This window comes from Eumetopias jubatus, unplaced genomic scaffold, assembly GCF_037043125.1.
Source record: "Eumetopias jubatus isolate StellerSeaLion01/CBP00866 unplaced genomic scaffold, mEumJub1_p1.0 scaffold_10, whole genome shotgun sequence".
In the NCBI taxonomy this organism is placed as follows: domain Eukaryota; kingdom Metazoa; phylum Chordata; class Mammalia; order Carnivora; family Otariidae; genus Eumetopias; species Eumetopias jubatus.
In genome coordinates this window covers 86,416,297-86,429,233 of record NW_028274816.1, presented here as the reverse complement: position 1 = coordinate 86,429,233, position 12,937 = coordinate 86,416,297, and the positions used below count along the sequence as shown (strand labels likewise).

The window sequence follows — 12,937 nt, the reverse complement described above, 5'->3', positions numbered from 1 at the left end:
GGTTCAACTTGAACTACCCCTCCCTCAGCCTGGCGCACAGCTGAGACCACCCTTCCATGGCGCCCCAGGACATTCCTTTTGCCTGGCTCGGGTCAGATCTCTTTCTCTAAAAATACATACTGACTCTGTGTAGACTGCAGTTATTTTGGGGAGGGGGCTGGTAAGTTAAACTGCCCATTTTTCTATTCTGAAAATTGTAAAAAGTCCCCCCCTTCCGTCTGATTATAGGGATGCATGTGCCCCAAATGGCTGAGAACCAGTACAAGACAGGCAAAAGCTGCAAAACTAAGAGCATGCAACAGGGTCTAAGAGAAAGTCTCAGAAATACCCCAAGTGGCAACAAGGAATGTTTGGCTGGAATCTGAATTTCTTTTCAGTCATCTTTGTCCTTTGCTCCGTGTTTAAGGAAGCACATGAATTGAGATTTCCCTTTTTGTCTAGACACTCCTCTGTACAGCTCATCCACCTGTAACGTGGCCTCCCACCGACGTCTGCAGCTCTCTCAGGTAATCACCCCAGATGGTGCCAACTGCTTCTTCATCAAAGCAAGCAAAAGTATTTTTGAGGACATCTTCCGGATCTGTGCCATTTAGCTTTTCACCACAGTGAGAAACATGGTGAAATTTATGGGCCCCAGAGCCTCATTTATCATGGCATCCAGAAGCTCAACAGTTGGATTTTCCCCCAGGCAGGCAGCATAGCATACATATCTTCCTTGTCAATGAAACCCTTTCTGCTCTGATCAATCACGTTGAAGGCCTCTTTGAATTTCTGAATCTGTGACTGGTCAAACATGGCGAACACGTTGGATGTTGAGCACTGGGGGTGCTTCTTGGTGGTCCTGGTCTTTGCTCCCTTTTGCTGGACATGGTGGCAGTTAAATCCCTGCCCAGCCAGGAGAATATGAGCACTTCAGTTAACCCCCTCCCTGCTGCTATCAACACCCTTCTACTCCCAGAGCCTGTAAAGACCAACACTTCCAACATCCGACATCTGCTTAGCAAACCGAAAGCTATAAATGTCTTTAACCTGCCTTCACACTTAACTGGCTGGCTGGGTAGGAAATTCTAGGTTGGAAATGGTTTATCTAGAATTAGAAGGCATTGCCTCATCGTTTCTCATTTCTGATATTATGATGGAGAAAACTGGTGCTGTTCTGGCTCCCAGTCCTCCACATATCACCTCTCCGGAGGCTTTCTGGATCTTCTCTTTGTCTTACATGTCTTATTGATAAGCCTAGTGTGAGCTCTTATAACTCACTGTGTAGGGGCACCTGGGTGGCTCAGTCGTTAAGCGTCTGCCTTCGGCTCAGGTCATGATCCCGGGGTCCTGGGATCGAGCCCCGCATCAGGCTCCCTGCTCGGCGGGAAGCCTGCTTCTCCCTCTCCCACTCCCCCTGCTTGTGTTCCTGCTCTCGCTGTGTCTCTGTCAAATAAATAAAATCTTAAAAAAAAAAAAACTCACTGTGTAAGTTTTAAATAATTATACCTAATTACCTTACCAAAATCTTTTGTCTAATTTGAATTTCAGATAAAAGGGACCAGTTAATCACGCCCCCTTCATTCCTGGCAAAGTACCAGGTCCACGCAAGGCCCCTTCTTTCCCTATCCCAACTTGTACTCCCCTCCCCGTTCATTCATTCATTCATCTAGTCAAAAAATATTAAGCACTTACTATGTTCCCAGCACTAGTCTGGCCATTACAGATCCACAGGAAACAAGAGGGCCCTGCTCTCATGGAACTTACACTTCAACAGAGCAGACAGAGAAGAAGCAAATCTCTAATGTCACACAGTACATGATTTCTTTTTCAAAAAGCAGAAGAGCCCTCCTGGGCACTCAGCTATGCCTGTGAGGCCCATGATGAGCACGTACTGTAATTTCATCACTGCTTGTGGCCGGGTTTGTTCCTGGGTTTCAGTTTGTTCCCCAGTGTCAGTCCTCATGACCAATTCTACCACGCAGGCCCTCCAGCACATGAGCTTTTATTTATTTATTTTTATTTTTAAAGATTTTATTTATTTATTTGACAGAGAGAGACACAGCGAGAGAGGGAACACAAGCAGAGGCAGTGTGAGAGGGAGAAGCAGGCTTCCCGCGGAGCAGGAAGCCCGATGCGGGGCTCGATCCCAGGACCTGGGATCATGACCTGAGCCGAAGACAGACGCTTAACTACTGAGCCACCCAGGCGCCGCCAGCACATGAGCTTTTATTTTAGGTGATTCGGTCCCAGAAATACGGTATCTGGGGCAAAGGGTATGTTAAAGCGTAATAGGCGTGCTGCCTGGGTGGCGGTCAGTTGAGCATCTGACTCTTGATTTCAGCTCAGGTCATGATCTCTGGGCCCTGGGACCGAGCCCCACATTGGGCTCCACGTTCAGCACAGAGTCTCCTTGTCCCTCTCCCTCTGCCCCTCCCCCAGTTCGCGCTCACTCTCTCTCAAATAAAATCTTTAAAAAAAAAAATCAAGTGTTAATAGATATTTCTAGAATGCTTCCCTCCAAAAGCTTCCTTCTTCTCCAGGCAAAGTGCAGGCCCTCTCCTGCACATGCTCACTAGCCACGAGTGTTAGAGCCCTTTTGCACATGTGTCATTTTACTGTCATTTTCATTCACCTGATTACTATTGAATTTGAACATCTTTGGACGTGCCGTTTGGATGAGCTTTTCTGGGAACTTGCTTTCACACACTGCTTTTTCCTGTCAGTTGGTGAAATCTCTCCATTGACACTCAACTTCAACCTCTGGTTTGCCTTCTACGGTAACCAGTTTTTCAGATCTGCTGTGTATGTACTGGCTTTGTTTTTGGTATCTTTTGCTGCCTACATTTTTTTCATGGGTTCAGGATTTTAGAAGTTCAATCACTTGGGGCCCCTGCCCTAAGAGGAAACCACCCTTAAAAGGATTTTACACCATCCTGGAAGGAGCCCTCCACGCTTTCCCATAGACTGATGACAAACACCTGATTGGGTGACAGGCGCAGGGAGGGTTAATCAGATTAAAACAGCCCACCAACAAGCCCATAAAAAATCCCAAGACTTAGAAACTCCAGTGGCATCCCTCTCGGGTCCCCTCCCTCCCTGGGAGCTTTGTACTATCACTTTGTTAATCGCTTAATAAACCTTGCTTTGCTGCCCTCCCATCCCCTCCAAAAAAGGTTCAAGAACATTAATTCAAATACTTCTTTTTTTAAGAGAGGGCTTTCTGAATTTCTAATTTTCATTACAAAACTATTTCGAGCCCTAGGTTATACACTGGAATAAAGTGTCTTGTAAGACATTGCTTTTCACTTGTAGGTCCTTAAATCTGTCTTTTATATAAGGTGCCAAATGGGGCACTTTCATTTTACTCCAGAGGGATGCCAGCACCACCTACTAGACAGTCCTTTCATTTTCCATTAAATTGAGCTGTCCGTTTCATCACATATTAAACTCTCAGGTGCTCTGGGCCTTATTTCTAATTCCCTTGTCTGGGCCACTCCTTGTTGCTATATTACGTGGATTTGGTTACAGCAACGCCACAGCACATTCTGACACTGGGTTAAGCTCGAGCCCTTCACCATTCTTCCCCTTCAGACTTTTCCTGGCTGTTCTCGGGCACTTATTCTTTCACACATAAATTCTACAATTCCACTTCCCAGTAGAGATCTTTTGGGATTTCAACTGGAACTTCATTTATATTAACTTTGAGGAGAATTCACAGTTTTATGTCTTCCCACTCAGTTTTTGTAACTACTCAGAGCTTGTTTTCTTTCCACAAGATACTAGTTTTCTTCATCTAAATCAGTAGTTCTCATCCCTGGCTGCATGTTAAAACCAACTGGGAAGGGTTTTTGTTTGTGTGTTTGCTCGTTTTTTTAAGTCTCTTGTTAAAGCCAGTAACATTTACGTCTAGGTATTTTATAAGTTTTATTCTTGCAAATTAAGTACTTTTTTCATTTCCATTCCTAGGCATTCATGGTTGTGTGGAGAAAAGCTAGGCTTTTTAAAATTTTTCCCTTATATTCAGCCATCTTGCCAGGTTTTCTTACGAACTCTAATAGACTTCCAGTAGAGTCTGGGGTTTTCTAGGCAGACACTTGTTGACATTTCTACCTTGTTTTCTATTCTTTCTGTCCCTGTGGGTTTATACATTTTTTGTCCTTTTAATGTCATTTTGGTAAAGATCAGATATAATACTTGCATACAATATTTCTTTTTTTGGCATTCAATATTTCTTATAAGGAGAAATCTATATGTATCCATTTGCAACTTCATAAATGATGCTTTGGGGGACTTGATCCTTCTTGGTTAATATAGAATTACTGTGTCATTTTTAACTGCTTTAGACCATTCCACTGTGTGACTAACCCACTGTTTACTTATCCAATACCCTACAGAGGAAGAGTTCATTATGACAGAGCTGCAGCAAACATCTCCATACATCCTTGTGCACATGACAGTTTGTTTATCTAGAAGTGGAATTACTGAATCACAGAGCACCAGTACCCTCCCATTGCATGTATCACCTCGTCTCTCTTCAAAGCAGTCATACCAGTTCATGTTCCTTACAACACCATGGGTTCCCCTTTCCCCATATCCTTGCCAACAGTGATTATAAAGATGTAGATTTTTGCCAGTATGACGTGTTTCAAGTGACAGCTCACTATCTCCTTTGCATTTCTCTGATTCCCAAGGGAGGCTGAGCAACTCTTCATACCTTTATTAGATATTCTGGCTCCCTCTTCTGTGAAATTCATACTTTTTGCTCTGCAGCTGTTTGCCTTTTATAGATTCACCTGTAGGAGTTCTCTACGTATTCAGTCGATCATATATATTGCAAATACCTTCCCCAACAATGGCTCATTTTTTCACCTTATTTATGGTATCTTCCGTTACACAGAAATTTTTAGTTTGAATTTAGTCAAATAGATCATGTCTTCCTTGATGACTTTCACTTTTTAAAATCTTGACATGCTCTTCCCTTTGTCAAGGAAATAAAATATTTTCCCCCAATTTTACTTTTTTTTTTTCTTGAGGTTTTTACTCCACCTGTAATTCACATGTGTATGGTACAGGAGGTAAGTATCTGATTTTATCTTTTTCCAGCACTATTCGACAGTGCATCCTTTTTCTCTTGATATTTTATGTCACCTATCATACATCAAGTTCATTTACGTATTTGGGTCTCTTTCTAGACTCTCTGTAAAGTATGTACAACCAGTAAAAAAAAAAAAAAGGCTGAGAACAAAAACAAAGAACTTTCAATAATATAGGAAAATGCTTATGTAACAATGCTAATTAAAACAAGGCAGGATTGGGACGCCTGGGTGACTCATTTGGTTAAGTGTGTGACTCTTGATTTTGGCTCAGGTTATGATCTCAGGGTTTTGGAGCCTCCTTAAGATTCTCTCTCCTTTTCCCTCTGCCCCTGCCCCCCCAAACAAAACAAAACCAAAAAAACCACAAGGCAGGATTGATCTTGGCTATGTAAAATAACAGGCACACAAGATATCACGCTAAGATATACTATATATAAAGGAAAGAGTCTAACCTAGCTGTTGCAAGATGCCTATTCACCAGTACACCATTCCCCCTGCTGCTATACCTTCTAGCTCCAGGAGCAACCCTGTAGCTTACAGAAGCTCCACCTCGGTTCAGAAATAAGCTGCCTGAAACTGGAGAGTGAGGGGTTTGGACGGAAAGGGCTCCTGCTGCCCAGGATTTTACCTGGAGTTTTGCTACTTCCTTCCTGATCAGGAAACTGACTTGGTCCCGGTCATTCCTGGAGTAATAGAGACGGCACCAGGAAGGCTTCCCGTCCCTGCCTGCCCGGCCAGACTCTTGGTAGTACCCAGCCATAGACTTGGCAATATTCCAGTGGGCAACAAACCTGTAGGATCCAAAGAGACAAGCAGCATGAGCTGTGGCAGAGGAGCTGAGGGGAGGAGCTATCGGAGTCAGGGAAGCAGGGCTCTCTGCAGTGACCAGGAACAGGGAGGCTAGCAGATTTCAGAGTAAATGTGGTCAAGATCCCCACACCCCATCGCTGCCACGGAGTGGCCCAAGTTAGAGGCCACAACAGAGTTAAGGGGGGCAATTCCAGCACATATGAGAAACCAAAAACACTCAACAGTCCCCACCTAGAGGAAAAAGGACTGGGCTTAAAGAAACAAGGTAAGGCCTCTAATGAGCAGCACAACCTCGAGTAAATCCCTTTAACCTCTTTAAAGAGAGAGGGACGAATAACATTATTGAATACCTACTATGGGCCAGTTTATCTATTTGTCTCGTTTAATTGTAGTTACTATCAGGTGAGATAAATCCATTTTATAGACAATGAAATGATCAGGAAAACGTGTACAAGGTGACATAGCAAGGGGACAGTGGAGCTAGGACTTGGGCCTAGCTGTGTCTGACTTCAAATCTGGCCCTTACAAGCCACAGCCAACCCAGGGTCCAAACCTGTGATTTTCGTAAATGTAAGCACATAGACTCATTCCTCCCCTGACCAACTCAGCTTCCCTGTGAGTCTTAATGAGATCATGTACGCAAAAGTGCTCTGCAAATCACACAAGGCATTATTGTTGGTGTTAACCAGAGCAAAGAGCTTCAGGCTGTAGCTGAAAATGACTCTGGAAGGTTAGGTGGGGCTGGAGATAAAAGACTTCCCAACAGTTGCCAGGGTGGGTCTAGGAGGCTGGGATGCACTCTCTCTTCTGGACTGTCATAAGCAGTAACAAGGAATGCTGGGAATAAGACATTGCCTTTGATTTCCCACAGTGGGCAGTTTAAGATAGTTATTCCACCCCCTCACAGGGACCCTGTGCTAGATGTGAGGGAACTGGGCTGCGTTAATGCATGGGCCTGATGGCTGCGTGCTGCCCTCTCCTGGGGGATGGCAGAACCCGGCTGTGCAGTCACCAGGAGAGGGCTGCATAGCACTTGTCACCATGTGGGCTATGCACTGGGGATTCTCTCTTGGGGCCTCGTCCCCCTCTGGCCCTAGAAGGAGGTCCTTGAGGCAGAGAACTAGGCAGCCCACTTGAGGCAGGCCCCGATTGAGAAGGTAAGGCAAGAACAGTCACTCACCTGACATTGGCTTTGTCCACTCCCATCCCAAAACTAATGGTTGCAACAATGACAGGGACCTTCTCCTCCATCCACTCATTCTGCACCAGCGTTCTTTCGGAAGCCTTCAGCCCTATGACGAAGGGGAAGGTGGCAAAAGGAACCCGTATTTCCCTTGGAATCTACCTTGGGTTTGATACTGCGTTGGGCGCTGTACACACACCCTGAATCCATCACTTACCACCTGTGTGGCCTTGGGCCATGCACTTAACCTCAAAACGACCCTAGCCTGTGTGGATCACATAGCACTCAAGAAGTGTTAAAGCCCAGATTCAAACAACCCAAGTCCACTGGCCTCCAAAACCTGTGCTCCTTCCACAACACCAATACCTGGGTTTCTAAAAACTCCTCGTCTGCTGCTGGGAGGGCACAGGGTGAGAAAAAAGAATTCAGGAGCCATAGTTCTCATTTCAGATCTCATTTGTGTCCAGACTCCTTTTTACGGATATAAGGGAATTGCCTTAGCTCTGCCTGGGTATCCGGAAAAAGATGACAGACCATCTGATTATCCAGGATCCTTAAAGAACAAGAGACCCACCGAGAGGCTTCGGAGATGGAAGCAACCACATGGCCCAGGGACCACTTACCTGCATGGTAAGCCTTGGCACTCACACCCCTGTAACTGAGCTCTGTCGCCAGCTGTTCGCAAGCCTCTCGGGTCCTGCAGTAGACAATGCCGCAGCCAGAGACCAACTGAACGAAGAGACATGGGAAGAGAGTGTGCATTAAGAACAGAACAATCTGCCCATTTTACTGTGGCCTCCTTTAATAGAAGCTCTCGCTCTTTCTCCTGTCAGCCTCACAGGTTCCTCTGAGGCAGGCCACCAGCAGAGCTCTGACACTTTGCAACAAAGCAACTCATCTAACTCCTCTGCTTCCTGCGCTGAAACCTTGGATAGGTCTAGAAAGGCCTCACTCAGGGGTTGGCTGCTCATCTCCCAGAGAAGAATTCCAGGACAAGGGAATTCCACTAAGCGGAATAATGCCAGGAAACCAAAGGAACAACTCTCTGTGCACAAGTTTTAAGAAGCTTCAGCTAGTTCTAAGCAAAGGTCCTACAAAACCAATTTCCATCTCTATGCTGCAGATACCACCCACTGCTCTTGAGCATCTTGGCCTCCCAACCCAAGGGCCCTCACCCCTTTATCAGCCTTCTGTCCAAGAGCCTTAAGGCAGAAGTCCCTCAGGTTCCCATAGGGATCTGAAAGCAGTTCTTTGAACTGCACATCATAGAAGAGGTTGGCCCGAAAGCAGGGAGTCTTGAAGATGGCAACTGGCTGCTTCAGGTGCAGGGCAGCAAATACATCCTCTTGGACTTGCAGGGTGGCTGTGGCAGTCAGAGCCACGCATGGGGCATGTGCCAGGCGTGAACGGAGGGTACCCAGGCGCAAGTAGTCAGGACGGAAGTCGTGCCCCCACTGAGAAACACAATGAGCTTCGTCCACCACCATGTAGGAGAGCAGGTGGCGGGACACCAGTGAGTTCAGGGTGGGCTGGAAGGAGGCTGAAGCCGCCATCTCCGGCGTGATGTACAGAAGTTTGGTCTGTGGCTTTTCTTGTTCTAGATCAGAGAGCAGCTCCTTTTTCTCCTGTGCCGAGAGCTTGGAGTTCAGGGAATTCACTCGTACCTTCAGGGCCAGCAAGTGGTCCACCTGGTCCTGAGGGAAGAAAGGAAACAGGCCACTGAGGGGAGGACCCAGTAGTCAATGTCACCTTGGCTTGCTGGGCATTTCCCAGCCATAAACGTCCTCCTCCCAACCTCCAAGTTCTTCTCTGTGCATACACCAAGGACAGGAGGTAAACTGCCTGAGAGCACAAGCTCTGGAGGCAGATGGTCCTGGCTCATTTCTGGCTCACTGAATCACCACAGGCTCCTTGGCTGGCTCTTAGCCTCTAAGACTCTGTTCGTTCTCCCTTTCTTTCTCTCTGTCTATCCTGTAAAACCGGTAACTACCTAACAGGATAGCTGTTAGCATTAAATGAAATTTTAAACCGCAAAGGTGAAGTGAATGCACATAAAGCATTGAGCACAAAGCCTGAGACCTCGTGAAACTCACGAAGCACCGTTCCTGTCATTCTACTTCTCTTCATGGTGGATGGCTCATAACCGCACGGCCACACTTCCTCATTTCTGATTCTGTCAGCCCATCTGCAGGCCTTAAATATAGCCGGAGGTGCAGAACAGATGTTGACAATGTCCTAACCCACTGATATTAATTTTGCTTTCTATCCATCTGCATCTTCTAACCTGTCAAGAGTACACATGTGTGTCCATGTCCATGAGTAGTTGTCTATGTGTATACAGATATATTTCCATACTCCTCTGGGTGAAAAGTAACAAAGGAGGGTGAGAGACCTCAGGCCATCAAGACACAGAAGACTCATTCATAACCATATCACTCTGATATGAACTAATAGAGCCCCCACATCTGGACAATTCAGAAACCCAATATAGAAAGGGAGATAGGCAAATCGAAGAAAAGGCAAAAGACCAAACAAATGAGAAGTGACATTTCCAGCAGAAAACAAAACAAAAAAACCTTCCCCTAAACTTTTTGGGCTCCCATCTTCACTCCCCTAAGCCTCACCTGAATCAGAGCAATGAGTGGAGAGATTACGATGGTGATGCCTTTGGCCAACAGAGCAGGGAGCTGATAGCAAAGGGATTTTCCTGCCCCTGTGGGCATGCACACAAAGACATCCTTGTCACCTGCAAAAAGATAAGACAACAATACTTAACAGTTCCTGCCTAGGGGTACTGGGGTGGCTCAGGCAGTTAAGTGTCTGACTCTTGATTTCAGCTCAGGTCATGATCTCAGGGTCGTGAGTTCGAGCCCAGCCTCACTTCAAGTTCTGCACTCAGTGCGGAGTCTGCCTGAGATTCTCTCCTTCTCCCTCTGCCCCTCCCCACACTTGTACACGAGCTCGCTCTCTCTCTCTCTCAAATAAATAAATCTTTAAAAGAAAATAGATAAATAAATAAATGCATCCTGCCTTTTGTCTTTTTCTTCATCAAGGCTGTTGAAACCTGAATGAGAGTATAGGAAAAGCACCTAGCAGAGTGTCTGGCACATGGAAAGGTCTCAATATAATGCTAATTTCCTTCCCATCCTTCCTGTGTAAAGGGCAGAGATCCAGAGAGATTTGGACATGGGCACAAACCATTTCCAGTAATGGCAATAACGACCACAAGGGTGAGAAGTCTGAGTCTGTTGGGATATGGATGATTGAATTAAACAGCCATAAAAGTTGAATACTTCTAGACGAGTGTATATAGCTGTGGAGACATGGAAGCAACATCACTTAGAGGTCTTTTGTTTGTAAGTGTTATGATGTAATTAATATTACATTGTTGCTTTCCTCCTGAGAAGCTCCATTTGCCAATATATCTCAGGTTTATAATACTATGACTCTTTCCTTCCCTATTTAGGACCCAGCTCACTCAATCTTCAACAAAGGGCTTAGAAGGTCAGTGACTAGATTAGGCTATTCCTGCCACTTGCGCTACTGCCTACACACAAACGAACATGAATTGAAATCTATGAGTTGTTTTCAAAGACAATCTGTAGCCCTGTCTATGAAATGTAAGAACCAGAACAGCTGGGTGATTCTACCAATAAAACTGCAAGTTTTAAGTGACAAGTCTACAAGATTTCCAACAATTATGGACGAAGGGTGGGGAAGTAGGAAGGGTCAAAAGGAGGGCATTGGCACCTTCTGGCAATGCTACAGTATAGCCAGCACAAACGTAAACACAGGTAGTTTGGCAATGTTACCTTTCACTATGGCCATGGTCGCACTCTCCTGTAAAGGTGTCTTAAAAGAGTCAAACCCAAAGACCTTCTTCAACGTGCTCCGGACTCGACGTTCAGGGTCAAAAGAAGGGCGGGTGCTCATCTTAGCGACAGACAGTGGCCAGAAGTTAAGGTAAAGGTGATGATCGCATGACTGCGATGAAAACTCTGTTCCGCTTTTAAAATACTGCTTATTTTTCTCTAAGAAAATTTATTACTCTCAAGCAATAGATTATTTCCAACTAACATAGCTCCAGATGAACAGCCTCAAGCAACACATTCCTGGGCAATTAACATCTCCACTTCTATGCTCAGGAAAATTGAAACACTGAACTATCCCCATGCCATGATATAGCACAGAGCTAGAAATCAGATCAGAAGAAACACAAACTGGGTCTTTGAAATAATTTGGAAAAGATGTTAATTGTTTTTCTAAGATCCACCTCCTGCTCCTTTTATAAGCGCTGCTATCACGGCCATTCTTCCCCCCGCTCCCCAGCCCCGATCCCTTCTTCCCACCTCCCAGAGGAGAGTCCATCCCTCTTCTTCCTCTAAGCCCCAGATCCGCTCTTTTCTCCCTTCCCCAACCGAAGCCTCCCTCTCTTCACCCCAAGATATCAGAGCTGGGCGTGGGCCACCCGGGAGCGAAGACTCTTGCTGGGCCGCTGCTGCCCGCCGATCGGGAACTACTCGAAGACCCCCATAAGCCACACTAAATTCTGAGGAGCCAAATGGCTGGGAATCAGCGTCAGGTAAAACCCACTCAACCTTATATCTGTCGCGCAGTGATGACGTTTAAGCGGCTCGGTTGCGAGGGGCGGGGCCAGGCGCAGAAACGGCCGTTTTGATTGGTTTCTGCACAGGAACCGGCGCGGGTTCTCCTGGGATAGGAAAAAGTCGCCTTCCCTCACGGAAGTCGGCTTTTTTGACTCATAGGAGTGAGGCACTTTGGGGATGTGGGAGTAAGATGGCGGGGAAGAAGAATGTTCTGTCGTCTCTGGCCGTTTACGCGGAAGATTCAGAGCCCGAGTCCGACGGCGAGGCTGGGGTCGAAGCGGCGGGCGGCGCGCCTGGTGAGGCCCGAGTAGGGAACTGGAAGGGGAGAATCTGGTGTCTGCGCGGAATGCTGCTCCCCTAGCAGGGCGGGAGGGAAAGGTGGTCATTGTGCCCCAAGTGTCGGGTCCGGGAGCCGCGAAGCGCGATCGAGGCCCTGGTTGGAACAGAGTAGACGCTCTGGAATAAGAATGGGCCATCTTCTTTCGTTGATTCGATTATTCTGCCGAAACTGTTGAAAGTCTTCTCCGTGCCGGGCACCGTGGGGCATAGGGATGGACCTCCGGGTTCATTGTATAACGGAGAGAGCGATGAGTAGAACGTACGTGGAGTGTGATAAAGGTTGTGGCTTGTTAAATTTGTAATTTCGCATCTTGGAGCTTTTAAATATGTATGTCTGATCTCGCTGGCGACGGAGTAATTTGTAGATATGGGGTAGGATCTGGGCATTTTGTGAGCTTTTCAATGCTCCTCAGTGATTCCCTTACTTTGTGAGCTGTTGAAGCCCATCAGTGATTTTGTTGCCCTACTCACGTCGAGAATCACAATGTTAGGAAATGGGAACAGATTTCTTTGGGATCATAGAGAGGGCAGCAAGTTACCTAACATATCTGGGCCTTCCTTTCCTCATTTGGAGGTTAGCTAATCTCAGTTTTGTGTGGTGTCTTCCAGTCAGGAGGTTCTCTGGTGGCTTCCCAGTAATTTGTAGCGTTTTATATTTTTTGCTGTTGGTTGTTTCGGTTTAAAGATAGAAGGAGATTTTGCTTCTGGAGTAGATATGATTGGTAGCCCCTCTGAGGGCCCCAGTTAAAGCTCCTGTTCCTAGGGGAGGACACACAAAAATGAGGGCGACAGAGTCCTTGTCCTTGTATGAGAAGACAAGTTCTGGTGCCTCTGGTACTAGGTAGAGATACCCATATCAAAAGAGGTTTTCAGACAATGTGCAAGACTAGTAGTTCAGAGAAGAGAAGGCTTCAATTGGC

General features: G+C 46.2%; 2 protein-coding genes and 1 pseudogene across 3 annotated transcripts in view; 1 reads left to right on the top strand and 2 right to left on the bottom strand.

The window, feature by feature from the left end:
• RECQL5 (RecQ like helicase 5) overlaps positions 1-11,677 on the bottom strand; it is a 36,989-nt gene extending 25,312 nt beyond the window's left edge. For both annotated transcript variants that reach the window (XR_003610729.2, XM_028112548.2), the window contains exons 1-7: positions 11,520-11,677; positions 10,884-11,018; positions 9,696-9,817; positions 8,247-8,765; positions 7,695-7,800; positions 7,069-7,180; positions 5,707-5,869 (exon numbers count right to left, since the gene is read on the bottom strand). Coding sequence is in view for 1 of the 2 variants with exons in the window: in XM_028112548.2 (XP_027968349.1) it covers positions 5,707-5,869; positions 7,069-7,180; positions 7,695-7,800; positions 8,247-8,765; positions 9,696-9,817; positions 10,884-11,004 (1,143 nt within the window). In the remaining variant the exon portion in view is untranslated. The remainder of the gene's footprint in view (positions 1-5,706; positions 5,870-7,068; positions 7,181-7,694; positions 7,801-8,246; positions 8,766-9,695; positions 9,818-10,883; positions 11,019-11,519) is intronic.
• On the bottom strand, positions 374-878 carry LOC114216257 (myosin regulatory light chain RLC-A pseudogene; annotated as a pseudogene).
• A 116-nt stretch (positions 11,678-11,793) lies between the features above and the next one.
• Positions 11,794-12,937, top strand: part of SAP30BP (SAP30 binding protein) — a 36,192-nt gene continuing 35,048 nt past the window's right edge. The window contains exon 1 of the mRNA XM_028112504.2: positions 11,794-11,974. Within this exon, the coding sequence (XP_027968305.1) occupies positions 11,869-11,974 (106 nt within the window). The 5' untranslated portion in view covers positions 11,794-11,868. The remainder of the gene's footprint in view (positions 11,975-12,937) is intronic.